Source organism: Hemitrygon akajei, chromosome 21 (assembly GCF_048418815.1).
Source record: "Hemitrygon akajei chromosome 21, sHemAka1.3, whole genome shotgun sequence".
Lineage (NCBI taxonomy): Eukaryota > Metazoa > Chordata > Chondrichthyes > Myliobatiformes > Dasyatidae > Hemitrygon > Hemitrygon akajei.
In genome coordinates this window covers 49372625-49390882 of record NC_133144.1, presented here as the reverse complement: position 1 = coordinate 49390882, position 18258 = coordinate 49372625, and the positions used below count along the sequence as shown (strand labels likewise).

Here is an 18258-nt window from a genome sequence, read left to right as displayed (position 1 = left end):
TTTGCTAATTGCAAAGTTTTGAGACGAACTCTAGGCCTTTTATCCTGCCAAATATACCTTGATAGCATCTTGTTCCATTCATTGAATTGATTTTGATTAATCTCTATTGGTAGGGTCTGAAAGAGATATAACAGTCTGGGCAGTATATTCATTTTAATAGACTCAATCCTTGAACTGAGACTGAAAAAAGGAATCAGGCTCCATCTTGCCACATCTTCCTTAATTTTTTTTATATATAAATCTAAACTATCTCGATTCTACCCTAACATTAGTCCGCTCTGTGATAAATGCAAGAGGGGCGTGGTCTCTCTCATCCATATGTACTGGTTCTGTCCTAGCTTGGAGAAATTTTGGAAAGATGTCTTCACTACGTTATCGTATATTCTGAATCAGCACCTAGAACCAAACCCCTTAATTGTTTTGTTCGGTTTCTGGGGCGAGACAGATTTACGTCTGAGTCCGACCAAATGCCGAATATTATCCTTTGCCTCTCTCCTGGCTAGACGCTTGATCCTCCTTAGATGGAGAGATGTTGCCCCGCCCACCCATGCACAATGGCTTAACGACATTATGGCCTGCTTGGTCCTCGAAAAAATTCATTATTCAGTTCTTAATTCGGATCTAAAGTTCCATAAGGTCTGGGGACCTTTTATCGAGTACTTTCATAACCTTCCTCTTGACTAGGGTTTTTTTTTTCTTTTCGGTCCCTTGCTTTCAGCTCCCTTTTTTTTCTGGTAGTAGGCATTATTATCCTCTGTTGCTAAGTGTATTCACAGTCTGGGAGTTTGATTGTCCTGATTTATAGTCTCTATATTGTGTTGTGGTTGGTCTGGAGTTTTTTTTTGTGTTGTGGGGCTTGGGGAGGATACTAAGTTTACTTGTCTTTAATTTTTGGTGCTTTTTTGTTAAATTCTCTTCCTTTGTAGCATATTGTCATTGTATGCTTAATTTTGCACTGTATCAATGTTCCTTATTGTGATTTGGGGTTTTTTAATTTGTAAAATGTATAGAAAAAACTAATAAAAAAATAATAATAATAATAAATTATATAGAGGCTGATAATTACATTCTGATAATTTTGCCAAATCTTTTGGCATAATGATGCCCAAATATTTGAAAGACTCTGTGTGACATGCCCAGGGGTATCGACTTTCAATTTCTCTTGGTGGGCTATAGTAAATGAAAGTAATTGGGTTTTATCTATGTTGATCTTGTATCCTGATAATTGACCATATTGTTGAAAGGATTGCATCAAATTAGGTAAAGATTATGTTGGTTGCCCTAGATAGATCAAAATGACATCCACATAACAAGCCAATTTATGCTCTGTCCCTTTAATAGTAATTCCCCTGATATCTTCATTTTGTCTGATGTACTGAGCTAATGGTTCCAGATATAGCGCGAAGAGTAGTGGTGACCATGCACAACCCTGTCTCGTGCCCCTTTCTAGGGTAAGACTATTTGATAAGTATCCATCGATTTTAATCCTAGCAGTAGGATTGTCATATAGTGTCTGTATAGTTTTAATAATTGTGTCTTGGAAACCAAATCTATGTAAAACTCTGTAAAGAAAATTCCAATTAACCGAATCAAATGCTTTTCAGTGCACAACAGAGACCCATGTCAGAATCAGGTTTATTACCTCTCACATGCAACATGAAATTTGTTTTTTTTGGGGGGGGGGGGCAACAGTACAATGCAATACATAAAATTACTACAGAACTGTGCAGAAGTCTTAGACACCCCAGCTATATGTATGTGCCTAAGTCTTTTGTACAACACTGCATTTCTGGTGAAGGTACTCCCACAGCACAGTGATGGTAAAGGGACATCAATGTTTTTCCAAGTCAGGTTAATGTGCGACTTGAAGTGAAGAGATTTCCAAGTGCTTGGTGCCCTTATCATTCCTGTTGGTGGAGGTTACAGGTGTTGTGAGAGTAGCCCAGGAGTACCATTGAAGCTTTTGTAGATGGAACACACCGTAGCCACTGTCTGACTGTGTGGAGGGAATGAATGTTTTGGGTATTGGATGGGGTGAGAATCAAGCAGCCTGCTTTGTGTCAGATGCTTTTGTGCTTCTGGAGTTTTGCTGGAGCTGCACTCATCCAGGCAAGCAGGGAACTTTCCATCACAGCTTTGACCCAAGTCTTCTATGTGGTGCAGAGACTTTATGGTGCTCAGGGATGAGTCATCTGCTGCAGGACAGCCAACCTCTTGTAGCATTGTGCCTGCTTACCTCGTACAGTTAGAGTGCTGGTGGAACACCTTGGTACTGCTCCTGCATCACTGGCTGTTAACCTCAGATAGTACTCTGCTATCCTCTCCCGGTCCAGTACCGTGGTGGAGGTGATCACACCAGTGCTGGAATTTAACACAAAGTCCAACCTGGGCATGCCCACTTGCATGGAATAGGTAACCAATCCATTCAAACCTTCATCTGGATCCAGCACGGATACCTAAGAGTAGAGAAGAACTGTGAGAAAATAGGTGAAGGTGAGTGCAGTGACTTCCCTCCCAGAACTTGAAATCAGGGCAGCACCTCTCCACCCTGTTCTTCAGGTTGGAAAGAATCCATAAAACACCGCTAGTCAAAGATATAAAGGTGACAGAAGAAACCTTTCCCACATTCTTTCATTCGCAGATATGGATCTGACTGGGAATTCAGAGATTTGCTGCCCGTTTCTAACCGTTCCATTAAATGCTCAGGCATTCCAAGGGGCAGTGTGGAACTGTAGTATGTGTGGGCCAGACCAAGTTCGGATGAAAGATTGCCTTTAGCGGAGTTCATTTGTAAGCCGATTGATTTTACAACAATATTGATTACCACTAAAGGTAGCATTTAATTACAAATATAATTGAATTAACCTCAGTTTGTACTGGCTATAATGTGAGCGCTAATTCACGTTTCTAGGCTGTTGATCCAGACATCTCAATGTCTGGCATTGTAACATAACCACAATGCTTCCAATGAACTGGTCTCCAGGGCAAGGGCAACGTGCTATTACACCAAGTACACAAGAAATTCTAAACCAGTGTCTCCTATAAGTTAATATTCCATTTATTCAGGACTGGATTCAGAGTGGATTTACCAATAACATTGCCAAAGCAAAAGAAGACTCCTCCCAGTCCTTCCTCCCCTGCTCACTTTCTCTGATGCCTGCACTATTACACACATCTCATATTTTAACAAGGAACAAGCTTGTAGGCATGACTTGAACAGTTACCTGGAAAATGGATGAGGCCACAGGCAAGCCTTCTGGTACCTCAGCAGTGAACGGCAAATTTTGGAAAGCTGGGTCATTATCGTTGAGATCTAACAGGTTGACTGAAACAACAGTGTTGCTGCTGGCTTGGAGAGCTGGCCTTCCCTCTGCGTTGAAAATAATAGGAATAAAATCACCATGACTGCTAGCTGTACTTAAACCAGTCTTACCTCATTAAAAGGAGTTTGGGGTGGGGACTATAATGTGGCTCAGTCCTGCTTTCCAGTCCTACTTTGGCTGGAGATAGTTCAAGGTCAGCATATTACCACATCTCTTAAACAGCATGAAATGCGTTGAGTAAATTATTTTTTAAATAGTTGCTAGACAAACACAAAGAGCAAAAGGATTTACGATCCATTTTAACCCTTCATGGACTTGTTCAAGGAAGGACAGCAATAGAAGATCTCATTGCCTTCTTTGTTTAGTACTATGCAATCTCTGAGCAGTTAAGTTAGCTTTAAACCTGCATCCAGGGGAAGACACCTCAAACAATGTGACATCCCTTCTGTCCCACATTGGAGTACAGGATAGATTATACGTATGTACAAATCCTGCATACAATGTGAACCTGCAGTTGCCTTTCTTAAAAATTGCTGATGATGGATCCTGCCATTTGTATATCAATCAGAAATTGGTGGACGTTCCAACAGACAATAAATGTTCTATGAATGAATTCTAATGTCACATCTGAAAATTACTGAATATTTTGTAAATAACACAATTCTTTGCATTTCTGGTTAGATGCTAACTGCATTTCATTTGGCTTTGTATCTGTACTCGGCACTATGACAATAAAGTTGAATCAAATCGAATCTAATTTCTAAGGGAAAAACAAAAGACAAACATTAACATAGCACCTTTATAATCCCTCTACCCTCCTGTAAACACCGCCAAGGGTGTCAAGGTAGCATGCTAGAGTAGCAGTTAGCATAATACCATTATAGTGACAACTGTATTGGGGTTCAATTCCCGCTGCCATATGTTCTCCGTGAGACCGCGTGTGTTTTATCTGGGTGGTCTGGTTTCCTCCCACATTCCAAAGATGATCAGATAAAGGTTAGTAAATTGTGGGCATGCTATGTTGGCGCTGGAAGTGTGGCATCACTTCCAATCCTTGCAGATTCAATTTGACTCAAGCAACACATTTCACTGTACATTTTGATGTATATGTGACAAATAAAGCTAACCTTTCTTTCTTTCCTGTTTCCCTCTTTTTTTATATATATATATATATCCACCTGAGAGAGCAGGTAGGACTTGGTGGTAATATATCATCTGCAATCCCTTGTAAAGGGAGCAACAGCTTAGACAACATGCCTAGACAATCCTTCAAGTAGGACTTGATCCCACAATATTCTAACACAGGAGCCATGGTGCCACCTCCAGTGAACTTTGCTATTTGCTTCCACACATGCGCACATAATGCCGGAGGAATTCAGCAGGCCAGGCAGCAGCTATGAAGAAGAATAAACAATCAACATTCCAGGCAAGACCCAAGACATACTCCAAAAGCTTGCTCAAATAGGATAAAAGCTGGGAAGTTTCAGGTGGGAATTTTGTAGCTCAGGGACTTGGCTGCTGAAGACATGGTTATGAAAAGTATAGCAAGTAAATTTAGGATCTGGCCTTAAGAAAATCAAAAGTGATATGAAATGAATAGGAACACTGGGAAAATATTTCTGCAATACTTTAAAAGCAGGAACTTAATTAGTGAACTGGAAAGCCAAGTTAATGGGTTTGTAAGATGGAGGATCAGGCTTTTTCCACTGAAGTTGGATGAATTTGGAACTAAAGGTTATGGGTAAGAGGGAAAATGTTTATGGGGCACATGAGTGGGATCTTCTTCACTCAGAGTGGTGAGAGTGTGGAACAAGCTGCCAGCAGAAGTGGTGAATGCAGGTTCAACTTCAACATTTAAGAGAAGTTTGGATGGGAGAGGTATATTCAGGTGCAGTTCGATGGGAATAGGCAGATTAATAGTTTGTCAAAGACTAGATGGGCCAAATGGCCTGTTTCTGTGCTGTAGTGTTCTATGGCTCTAAGAACCTTCATTAGAGTATAAGAGGAGACATGGACTTCATTCTGTGAACAACTGAGACGACGGAACACCATGCATATTTTACAACTGGATTCCCTTTACAAGGATAGAACCTCATGCCACTTCTGAGTTGCTGAAGTCATGAAATAAAGGCAAATTTTTTTTCATTAAAATTTGTTTCTGCTGATCTTGATAGCCTGCCATGAGTGATTAATGCTAATACATACAGTGTCAGTAAGCAAGACCTACAAAACATCAGGTTACAAACTGTGTGAGATTTGTGCTGAGGACTGTCGAAGTCTTCTGCTATATTTAAACAATGAGATGCACATTTGCAATGTAAGGATGACGGCTCATGGAGTGTGTTTGCCCAATTACAGAACTAACTGTAACAAGGGAGGCGAGAGAAATCCAAACAATTGCAAATCAAGTTAGTAACATAAAGAGTTCTTCCATTAGAGGGGTATCAGTCACACAGCAGTTGCATCCGTAAAACTTGGAATTAATGCTAACTGTATGACCAACAAGGAGAGAAACTCTGTGACAAACAAAGTTGTTCTTTCCTTGGTGCTACACGAGTTGGTCTTGATGAGCTGTGTCAGTACTCAAATATAGCACCTAAAGTTTCAGAGCAAAGGCAAAAAGGAAAACAGATCAGTTTGTGCAGTAGCACTGCATGCATGCTTTCCTTTCTGAATATATCACTCCCTACCTACTTCCCTCTCCTCAAGAGGTGTGTGTATTGACTAGATCAAGGTGGACCCTTCTACAGTTTCAGTACAAGAAGTCTACATTGATAAACAAATGAGGACTCTCCTTTGATTACAGCCATCACACATGAATAAAGATGGACATAACTTCTGTAACACTTTCCATGTCATACTGTCAAAGCAACCCTGCTACACAAACGATCTGCTTGCAATCTATACACCGCAAGGCTGCACTGTTCAAAGTAATTCTGACCAGATAATTTCTCTCTTATTGATGCAGATCAATGGATAAATAATAAATATTGGGCAAGTCATTAGGAAGAACTCCTTTGCTCTTCATCAAGTGTCATAGGCTGTCTCAGCCAGCTCAGGGATTCTTGGTGTTAGCCTTCACTAGACTGACAGTTCTCTGACAATGCAGCCACCACTGAAAGAACTGAGTATCCTCCAGCGCTACTCTCCTCTTCCTCAAAAGCCCCAAGACACCCAAAGCTTCTCTTTTTCGATGGATGTATTTGAGAAATTATATTGCAAAATAAATAAAACAGAAAAATTCAAGATTTTAAAGTAACCTGTGAAATAAAAAATTTAGGACAAGGTAAGAGTCAATCAGCATCAAACATTGTAGTTCTCTTGGGTACCAGAAGGAGCAAGGACCAGAAGTTCACATTGGTTTGGGATTGTGCCAGGATTCCATGACTGGGTATAATTTCCCAGCACTGGCATTTTCACAAATCTTGAGATTATTTGCAATACAAACATGTGAGTTTCAAAAACATGTTAACACTTTGAGGGAGTGGCAAACAGAAACTGAAATGCAACATTCATCCATCAAACTCAACCTGCAACGTTCGCTCACTCTTGCCGTACTTTCATAGTCTCAACTTCCCCATGATTGTAATATCCCAAAACTGCATCTCCCATCACAGAAGTCAGTTATACAGAATGAAAAAAAGCCTTTGGCCCACGATCAAACCCCTAATTACATTTTTAATTTTGCTTTCTCTACAGTCTGAGGTTCTACCTCTCACCAACATAATAGGGCAATTTTTAGTTAATCTTACCAACCTGCATGACTTTGACAAAGAAACCAAAGCACCCAGAGGAAGCTCGGTGGTTGCAGGGAGAACATGCAAACTCTACACAAACAGCACCTGGGCTCGGCATTGAACCCTCACTGAAGCACTGAGGCAGCAGTCCTACGAACTGTACCAGTGTGTTGTTCCTCAATTTGGGCACTTCATTTAGTTTCACATCTATTGATTTCTCACAGCAAACCCACAAAATGAACTCAATGCCTTCTATGCCCACTTTGAAAGGGAGAACACAACCACAGCTGTGAAGATCCCTGCTGCACCTGATGACCCTGTGACCTCTGTCTCAGAGGCTGATGTTAGGCTGTCTTTAAAGAGAGTGAACCCTCACAAGGCAGAAGGTCCCCGATGGAGTACCTGGTAAGGCTCTGAAAACCTGTGCCAACCAACTAGCGGGAGTATTCAAAGACATTTTCAACCTCTTACTGCTACAGGCAGAAGTTCCCACTTGCTTCAAAAAGACAAAAATTACACCAGTGCCTAAGAAGAATATTGATGGGCTGCTGTAATGACTAGCGCCTGGTAGCACTCACATCGACAGTGATTAAATGCTTTGAGAAGTTGGTCATGACTAGACTGAACTCTTGCTTCAGCAAGGACATGGACCCATTGCAATTTGCCCATCGGCACAATAGGTCAATGGCAAATGCAATCTCAATGGCTCTTCACACGGCTTTAGACAAACACCTACATCAGGATGCTGTTCTTCGACTATAGCTCAGCATTTAATACCATCCTTCCCACAATCCTGATTGAGAAGTTGCAGAACCTGGGCCTCTGTACTTCCCTCTGCAATTGGATCCTCGACTTCCTAACTGGCAGATCAGAATCTGTGTGGATTGGTGATAACATATTTTCCTCGCTGACGATCAACACTGGTGCACCTCAGAGGTGTGCTTAGCCCACTGCTCTACTCTCTGTATACACATGACTGTGTGGCTAGGCACAGCTCAAGTACCATCTATAAATTTGCTGACAATACAATCATCGTTGGTATAATCTTAGGTGATGACCAGAGGGCTTACAGGAATGAGATATGCGAACTAGAGTGACGCCGCAGCAATAACCTGGCACTCAATGTCAGTAAGATTAAAGAGCTGAGTGTGGACTTCAGTAAGGGTAAGATGAAGGAATACATACCAATCCTCATAGAGGGATCAGAAGTGGGGAGAGTCAGCAGCTTTAAGTTTCTGGGTGTTAAGATCTCTAAGGATCTAACCTGGTCCCAACATATCAATGTAATTATAATGAAGGCAAGACAGCAGCTGAACTTTATTAGGAGTTTGAAGAGTCAAGTCAAGTCACTTTTATTGTCATTTCGACCATAACTGCTAGTACAGTACATAGTAAAAATGAGACAACGTTTTTCAGGACCATGGTGTTACATGACACAGTACAAAAACTAGACTGAACTACGTAAAAAAAAACAGAGAAAAAAAACACACAACAACTACACTAGACTACAGACCTACCCAGGACTGTGTAAAGTGCACAAAACAGTGCAGGCATTACAATAAATGATAAACAGGACAATAGGGCGAGGTGTCAGGCCAGGCTCTGGGTATTGAGTCTGATAGCTTGGGGGAAGAAACTGCTACATAGTCTGGTCGTGAGAGCTCGAATGCTTTGGAGCCTTTTCCCAGACGGCAGGAGGGAGAAGAGATTGTATGAGGGGTGCATGGAGTCCTTCATAATGCTGTTTCCTTTGCAGATGCAGCGTGTAGTGTAAATGTCCGTGATGGCGGGAAGAGAGATCCCGATGATTTTCTGAGCTGACCTCACTATCCGCTGCAGTGTCTTGTGATCCGAGATGATGCAATTTCCGAACCAGGCAGTGATGTAGCTGCTCAGGATGCTCTCAATACAACCCTTGTAGAATGTGATTGGGATGGGAGGTGGGAGATGGACTTTCTTCAGCCTTTGCAGAAAGTAGAGACGCTGCTGGGCTTTCTTTGCTATGGAGCTGGTGTTGAGGGACCAGGTGAGATTCTCCGCCAGGTGAACACCAAGAAATTTGGTGCTCTTAACGATCTCTACGGAGGAGCCGTCAATGTTCAGTGGGGAGTGGTCATTCCGTGCTCTCCTGAAGTCAACAACCATCTCTTTTGTTTTGTTCACATTAAGAGACAGGTTGTTGGCTCTGCACCAGTCCATTAGCCGCTGCACCTCCTCTCTGAAAGCTGACTCATCGTTCTTGCTGATGAGACCCACCACAGTCATGTCATCAGCGAACTTGATGATGTGGTTCCAGCTAGTATTGTTGCAGCACAATTGTGGGTCAGCAGAGTGAACAGCAGTGGACAGAGCACACAGCCCTGGGGGGCTCCCGTGCTCAGTGTGATGGCGTTGGAGATGCTGCTCCTGATCCGGATTGACTGAGGTCTCCCAGTCAGGAAGTCTAGGATCCAGTTGCAGAGGGAGGTGTTCAGGCCCAGTAGGCTCAGCTTTCCAATCAGTTTCTGAGGGATGATTGTGTTGAATGCTGAACTAAAGTCTATGAACAGCATCCGAATGTACGTGTCTTTTGTTGTCCAGCTGGGTTAGGGCCAGGTGGAGGGTGATGGCAATGGCATCATCTGTTGAGCAGTTGGGATGGTATGCAAACTGTAGGGGTCCAGTGAGGGGGGCAGCAGGGTCTTGATGTGCCTCATGACGAGCCTCTCGAAGTACTTCATGATGATGGATGTGAGTGCAACGGGACAGTAGTCATTGAGGTGGAACACTGAAGACTTCTTCGGCACGGGGACAATGATGGCGGCCTGGAAGCACGTTGGAACGATAGCGCTCAGGGAGATGTTGAAGATGTCAGTGAGAACATCTGCTAGCTGGTCTGCACACCCTCTGAGCACTCTATCAGGAATGTTATCTGGTCCAGCAGCCTTCCGTGGGTTGACCCTGCACAGGGTTCTTCTCACATTGGCCACGGTGAGACACAGCACCTGGTCATTTGGAGGAGGGGTGGACTTCCTCGCCGCCACGTCATTTTCTGCCTCAAAACGGGCATAGAAGTTATTCAGCGCATCTGGGAGGGAAGCATCACTGGCACAGGCAGGTGATGTAGTCCTGTAATTGGTGATGTCCTGGATGCCCTTCCACATGCACCGCGTGTTGCCGCTGTCCTGGAAGTGGCTGTGGATTCGCTGGGCGTGAGCACGCTTTGCCCCTCTGATGGCTCAGGACAGTTTAGCCCTCGCTGTTGTTAGGGCTGCCTTGTGCCTGCTCTGAAGGCGGAGTCATGGGCCCTCAGCAGCGCACGCACCTCCGCGGTCATCCATGGCTTCTGGTTAGCGCGTATAGTGATGGTCTTGGACAGAGTAACATCATCAATGCACTTGCTGATGTAGCTGGTCATTGATACCGTGTATTTCTCTAAGTTGGTAGAGTCGCCATTGGTTGCAGCCTCCCTGAACATATGCCAGTCAGTGTGCTCAAAGCAGTCTTGAAGAGCAGAGATGGCTCCTGCTGGCCAGGTTTTCACCTGCTTCTGAACTGGTCTGGAACACCTGACAAGCGGTCTGTATGCTGGGATTAGCATAACAGAGATGTGGTCTGAGTATCCGAGGTGGGGGCAGGCTCTGCCTGGTACGCGTTGGGGATGTTTGTGTAAACCAGGTCCAACACGTTCTCCCCCCTCGTTGCAAAGTCCACATACTGATGGAATTTTGGGAGCACTGACTTAAGGTTCGTGTGGTTGAAATCACCGGTGACAATAAACAGTCCATCAGGGTGTGCGTTCTGCATTTCGCTAATAGCCCCATATTGGCATGTAATAGCATGTAAGTGATTTGGCATGTCAACAAATACACTCAAAAACTTCTATAGTTGTACTGTGGAGAGCATACTGACAGGCTGCATCACTGTCTGGTGTGGAGAGGCTACTGCACAGGACTGAAAGAAGCTTCAGAAGGTTATAAATCTAGTCAGCTCCATCTTGGGTACTGGCCTACAAAGTACCTAGGACATCTGTAGGGAGCGGTGTCTCAGGAAGGCAGTGTCCATTATTAAGGACCTCCAGCACTCAGGGCATGTCCTTTTCTCACTGTTACCATAAGGCAGGAGATACAGAAGCCTGTTGGCACACACTCAGCGATTTAGGAACAGCTTCTTCCCCTCTGCCATCCGATTCCTAAATGGACATTGAATCTTTTCTTTTTTAATATACATATTTCTGTTTTTGCATGTTTTTTTAAAAAATCTATTCAATATACATAACTGATTTACTTGTTTATTATTATTATTTTATTTTATTTATTTTTATTATTAATAATAATTTTTTTCTCTCTTCTAGATTATGTATGGCATTGAACTGCTGCTGCTAAGTTACCAAATTTCACATCACATGCCGGTGATAATAAATCTGATTCTGATTCTGAAAATGCTGGGTGCAGGACTTCCATTTTTACAAACACAATAAAACCTGTAGATGCTGGAAATCCAAAGGAACACAGACAAAACACTGGAGGAACACAACAAGCCAGATAGCGTCTATGGAAAAGAGTCTTCCTCCTTCCTTTCCAGACCAGATGAAGGGTCTTGGCCCAAAATATCGACTGTTTACTCTTTTCCATAGATGCTGCTGGCTTGCCAAGTTACTCCAGCATCTTGTGTGTGTTGCTTTCATTTTCTCAAGGCTGTATCCCCTATTTTTACCACACCGAACATCTCCTAGATCATGCCCCTAGTCATCGACTCTCGATCCTTTGCTTCCATCTCTTTCCTACATTCTGGAAGCAAAAATTTAATTTAGTGAAACTCAGTTTCAACAAGTTCCATACACAGCTTAAGCATCATGTACCCATTCCTCTTGACCACTTCTGGAAACTTATACCAAAGGATCAGTTACCAAATTTGACACAAAATACTTCAAGTAAGTATTGGAAAGCACATAAAGCAAAGATCAATATGAGGTTTAACTGCTAAACAAACTCATCTATTACTCACGGTCTGTGACAGAGACAATAATTTTTCTCATCATTTCAGCATCACTGGCATCCATATTCTCTCTGTCCAATACTGCTCCTGAAGTCCGTATCTTTCCTGTGGTTCTGTTTATTCGATAGAATGGGTTGGGTGGGTTGATAGTATACACAACAGAGCCATTCTCAGCCAGGTCTGGGTCAAAGGCTGACACCTGTGGAAGGGACATAATTGGTATTGGGTTCATTATTGTCACATGCACCGAGATATGTATAACATAGAACAGTTCAGCACAGAACAGTCGCTTTGGCCCATGACGTTGTGCCAATTTTAAACTGCTTGAAGATCAATCCACTATTTTCTACAAAGCTCTCCATTACTTTTTCATCCACATGTCTATCTAAGTGTCTCTTAAATGCCTCTACCATCACCACTGGAAGCATGTTCCATACACCCACCACTCTCAGTGACACCGCTCCAGTACGTTCTTCCAACCACCTTAAAATCATGTTAGTAATTCCTGCCCTGGATGTTCACACTATCAATGCCTCTTATTATCTTATACACCTCTATCACATTCTTATCCTCCTTTGCTCCAAAGAAAAAAGCCCTAGCTCACTCAATCTTTCCTCCTAAGGTATTTTCTAAATCAGACAGAAAACTGGAAAATTTTTCCTGCATCCTCTCTAAAGCTTCTACATCCTTCATATAATGAAGCGACCAGAACGGAACACAATACTCCAAGTATGATCTAACCAGGGTTTTGCAGAGCTGTAACATTACCTCGTGGTTCTGGATTCAAGCTACTGACAAATGAAAGTCAACACACCATGTGCCTTTTAAACCAGCAGCTTTGAGGAATCTATGAATGTGGACCCCAGTATCTCTCTGTTTCTCCACACTGCTAAGAATCTTGCCCTTAACCCTGTATTCTGCCTTCAAGTTTGACTTCCAAAGTGAAATATTTCATACTCTTTCCGGTTGAACTCTCCTCAGCCCAGCTCTGCATCTTATCAATGTCTCATTGTAACTGAAGACAATCTTCCACAACCTTCATGTGATCTGCAAACTTACTAACCCACCCTTCCATCCAAATCGTTTACAAAGAGCAAAGAAAAAGGGTCCCAGAACAGAACCTTGTGGGACACCACTGGTCACCAACCTCCAGGAAAATACACTCCATTTACTCCCACCCTTTGCTTTCTGTGGGCAAGTCAACATTAAAAAGCTTTTGTTTATATGCAATCCAAACAGATCATTACATACACAGGCACAAAAGGAAAACAGAATATAGACCATTGAGCTCCAGTTTCAGAGAAAGTGCAGCAAAGCTAGATAACTAAAATGCAAGGACCATAATGAGGTAAAATTAAAGATCAAGAGCTCATTGAAGTACTTTCAAGTGTCTGGTATTAGTAGGAAAGAAGCTGTCTTCAATCTTGGTGGTAAGCATTCTTAAAATTTTGTTTCTTCTGCTCAATAGGAAAAGGTGAAAAGGGAGAATGACTGGGTTGGGAGAGGCTCTTGATTATGCTGGCTTCTCTGAGGCAGTGGGAAGTCTAGTTGGAGTCAAAGGAGAAGAAGGAGGTTTGCGTGATAGACTGGGCCATGTTCACAATGCTCTGCAATTACTTGCACTCTTGGGCAAAGCAGTTGCCGTACTAAGCTGTGATGCATCTGTTCAGTAAGCTTTCCATAGTGCATCTGTAAAAAAAAACGGTGAGTCATCAGGAATATCATGGCAATTTTCCTGATAAAAGGCCTTGGCCCAAAATATCAACTGTTTATTCCTCTCCAAAGATGCTCCCTGACTTGATGAATTCCTTGTGCATTTTGTATGTATTGCTCTGGATTTCCAGCATCTGCAATATCTCTTATGTTTATGCCAGATTTCCACAGCTTTCTGAGGATGTAGACGTGCTGGTGTGCAGTTTTGGCCATAGCATTCTCATAGTTGGAGCAGAATCAATTGTTGATGATATTTACGCCTCAAAACATGATGTTTTCAACCATCTCCACCCAGAACCTCTGATGCAGTGAGGGGCGTGTACTGCAACCCACTTCTTCAAATCAATGAATAATTCTTTGATCTTGTTAGTAATTCCTTTGATCAGTAGAGGTAGAAACTGAGTTACAAATTGGATACCTTTTAACACAGGAAACCATCCAAATGTGTTTCACAAATCGAATTTGACAGTGAGTAACATAAGGGCCACTTTCCAAAGAGTTGGTCAAGGAGGTGGGCTTTAAGGAGCTGTTCACAGGAGAGACAGATGGAAAAATGTAGCCTGGGAATTCCAGTGTTTAGGATTTAGTGGCCAGTAGAGGAAGGATTAAATTTTAGCAAGAACGCGAGACTTAAATGTAAAGGTACTTCGCAGGGCTAATGATTGAAGTTTACAGATATCTTAAAAAAGATTATGGAAGACATATGGAAAGATAAAGGGGAAAGGGAATTGAAATGGGGTTCGACAGTCGCATAGTGCTTAGTGCAACACTTTACAGTACCAACTGTAAGATTAGAAATTCAGTTTCTGCTGCTGTCTGAAAGGAGCTTGTATGTTCCTCCTGTGACCATGTAGATTTGCTCTGGGTGCTCCGTTTTACCCCCACATTCCGAGGACGTGTGATTTCGGGTTAGTAAGTTGTGGGCACACTATGGTGTCAATGGTAGCATGACGACACTTGCGGCACATCTGTGACTGTGCTGGTCACTCATGCGAGGCAATGCATTTCACTGTATGCTTTGATGTACCTGTGACAAATAAAGTTAATCTTCTAAAAATCTTCAAAATCATTCCTTCAGAAGCAAAGTGACACTGAGGGTTCATGACTAGATAGTGGATGATGGGAGGGGTTGGGGAGGAGAGAGAAATTAGGCTGAAAATTAGGTTTAATAAGGGAGACAGAACAAAAATAGAAGGGATAACTGAAGAACACCAGACAAAGCAGAGGAAAGGAATAAAATTGTAAATTAGGACAACTGACAGGTCAATAAAAACAAGAACCAGGCTTTTTATGAGTGTGGATAAAGTTCAAAAATATTGGCTAGACAGCCAATATTTAGTGAAATTTAAAGAAAGCAATAAAAGTTTTACTTTCAACCGGACTCTCATGATGACAAAGATGCTGAATGGTCAGGATTGTAACAGTACTAAGATTCTTTAAGTATGTACAGTACAACAGAAGGTAATCAGGGAAAACGAGGAGGGCAGAGACTGCGCAGAGAATTGAAGGCAAAATCTTTAAGAGAATCTTTAAGCCAAAACTAGAATGTTGTTTAATGGTGAAACATTATGGAATACAGAGATACAGAGGAAGCTGGGTGCCCCTTAGCATGCAGGTATAATATGAAATTTGAAAGACAAATGGAATGTTGATCTCACAATCCAGAATGTAAGGGGCAAGTCTTTGTACAACCACATCTGCATAGAGTTTAGGTTTCTGAGGGACATGCTTGCATTAGAAGCAGTTCAGGAAATGTTAATTCTTAAGACGAAAAGTTTTATCTCTGTGTAGCTTGGGGCTATACTCATAGGAGTTTAAGAGATTGAGAGGTATTCTTATTGAAAGATAGAAGGTTTTAAGGAATATTGAGAAAGTTGATGCTGAGAGAGAATTTTCCTTCATGGGTGACATTAGAACCAGGGTACAACATTTTAACATAAGGGGCTATTTATTGAAGAGATGAAAAGTAATTTGTTCTCTCAGAGGTTGTCGGGATCTTTGGAATTATCTTTCTCAGCGAGATCTGGAGGCAGGGTCAGTGAATATATTCAAGGGTGAGATAATCAGATTCTTTCGTTGCCAATTGGGGATAAAGGTGGAGACCACAATCAGATCAGCATTATCAGACAGAGATGGTCTACAGCTCACTCCTACACCTTTTTTTCCATTGGCACAGTCCTATTTTGAAGGCTCGACACAAAGGTTTTAGTTGAGTCTGAATGCTGAAGGTGCAATTCCAACTCCAGGACAAAAGCTTATAATCTAGTTAGTTGTCAGAGAAGCCATTCCTTGGTTAGGAGTCCGACCGCTTGTTGGGTTAGTTCGATGGTCTTAGTCATAGAGTCAAACATCCTGGAAACAAGCCCCAGTGAGTCCATGCTATCCATCAAGCACCCATTTACACTGTAGATTTTCATAAACGAAGCGGTAGGGGCATTTTAAGTTTAAGGGAAAATGTAACAAATCACTTTTATTGTCAACCAAACACAGAACATAAAGTTCGGTAAAAACTACACGTCATTACGTCATCACGTCAGACTAGCCTCTTAAAGTGAACTCCAATTCAATGTCAGTGGTCATGAATTATGCAGATGTTTCTGCATACATTACCTTACAACACTATTCATAGAGTCAAAGTGAACTAGAGCACTGAAACAGGCCCTTCAGCCCATCTAGTCCAAGCTAAACTATTCTTATATTAATCCCACTTTATTCTGCCCACATTCTCTTCAGCAAACTCAGGCCAACTGACCTATCCTTGGGATGAAAGAGCAAACTGGAGCAGCTGGAAAGCCATGCAATCACAGGGAGAACATGCAAGTTATAGGTCAGTATTAACCCTGGGTTATTGGAGCTGAAAGGCCACAGCTCTACTAGCTGTGCCACTGTGCAATTCTTACTATAAGCAACACCACCAAAAGAGAAATAGATGCAATGCAATTCATCGTATTATATATTTATCACAAACTGGTTATTTGATATGTGTACAATTGCTCTTCAAAATACAGAATTAGTGTACAGGTTTATGAGACATGATAAGGAAGAAAATAAATATGTCTTTCTTTCAGACAAAGCGCTTAAAAAATAACCATCTAACAACTTGCTTATCATCGTCATGAATAAAGCAACCACAACGTAGCAAAATCATTCCACAATCCTGTCAAATTCAGTCACTGTGTGATTCTCTTCAAGAAACATTGCCCAGAAAATTAGCTGTCATAACTAATTCTAACTCTCCCTTAATTATCAACTCACTTTGTTCTGGGTTTATGCACAAGGCTCTGCCAATTCTCTATTTAATTGTTTCAGCTTGAGGAGGTGAAGATTCATGGAGCAGATTCCGCAAATGCCAATATGAATATAATCACAGATGCATCGTGATATTTAATTGTGCAATTATTATTGGTCTATACAACATAGACAATTTTGCTGTAAGTATATCATTTCAGGATGGCAACAACTAATCAATAACTTAAATGCTAAGAAGCCAGGAACAGCATCTATATTAAACCTACTCTACATTCACATTAATGCTCAAGTCATATTTATTACTCATCTGTCTTGCAACATGCATCAAGTCTGATGAACTATTGTGCAATAAACATTGTCAATGGAAAAGGCAAGTTAACTCTCTGTTCCACTCAAGTACATAATATGCGGTAATAAATTACCTCGCCTCAAAAATCTCTCAAAAATAATCTCATGCTTTGTTTCAGCGAATGAAATGAATGACTGCTGCTATTCAGGACAAGAAGCCACCGGTTACGTATTAGAGTGAATGGTCTATTTGCTGCTTTAATTATTGTTTGTTAAGAAGTGGAAACTAAATTCCCTAAACTGGAAGAAAATTCTGAAATTCAAGGTGTATAGGGACTTGAGCATCCTCGTGCAGGATTCCCAAAAGGTTAACTTGCAGGTTGAGTTGGTGGTAAGGAAGGCAAACGAGATGTTATCATTCAATTCGAGAGGACTAAAATATAAAAACAAGGATATAGTACTGAGGTTTTATAAGGCATTGGTCAGACTGCACCTGTAGTATCGTGAGTAGTTTTGGGCCCTATATCTGACAAAAGATGTGCTGGCATGTAGAAGGTCCAGAGGAGGTCACAAGAATGATTCTGGGAATGGAAGGGTTAATGTACGAGGAGTGTTTGATGGCTCTGCTGCCTATTCTTGTTGGAGTTTAGATAAAAGAGAGCAGACCTCATTGAAACCTATTGTGTATTGAAAAGCCTAGATAGAGTGGATATGGAGAAGATGTTTCATATCATGAGAGAGTCTAGGACCAATGGGTACAACATCAAGATAGCGGGGTGTCTCTCCCTCTCCCTCATTACAACTCTTCAAAACTCTCTCCGAGCTTTATTAGACCTGATGATTTTTGCCCTTAACATCCCATCAGGCAGTGAATTCTGTATCACCAGGTGGAAATCTTACTCCTCACTTCTATTGGTTATCACAAAAGCACATTAAACAAGATGGCGCTGATGAAACACGATGACATTTTA

At 41.8% G+C, this 18258-nt stretch overlaps 1 protein-coding gene across 1 annotated transcript in view; it reads right to left on the bottom strand.

Moving 5' to 3' along the window:
* cdh23 (cadherin-related 23) overlaps positions 1 to 18258 on the bottom strand; it is a 1051763-nt gene that overhangs the window by 404842 nt on the left and 628663 nt on the right. The window contains exons 22-24 of the mRNA XM_073025359.1: positions 12047 to 12236; positions 3225 to 3370; positions 2237 to 2456 (exon numbers count right to left, since the gene is read on the bottom strand). Coding sequence (XP_072881460.1) covers positions 2237 to 2456; positions 3225 to 3370; positions 12047 to 12236 — 556 coding nt within the window. The remainder of the gene's footprint in view (positions 1 to 2236; positions 2457 to 3224; positions 3371 to 12046; positions 12237 to 18258) is intronic.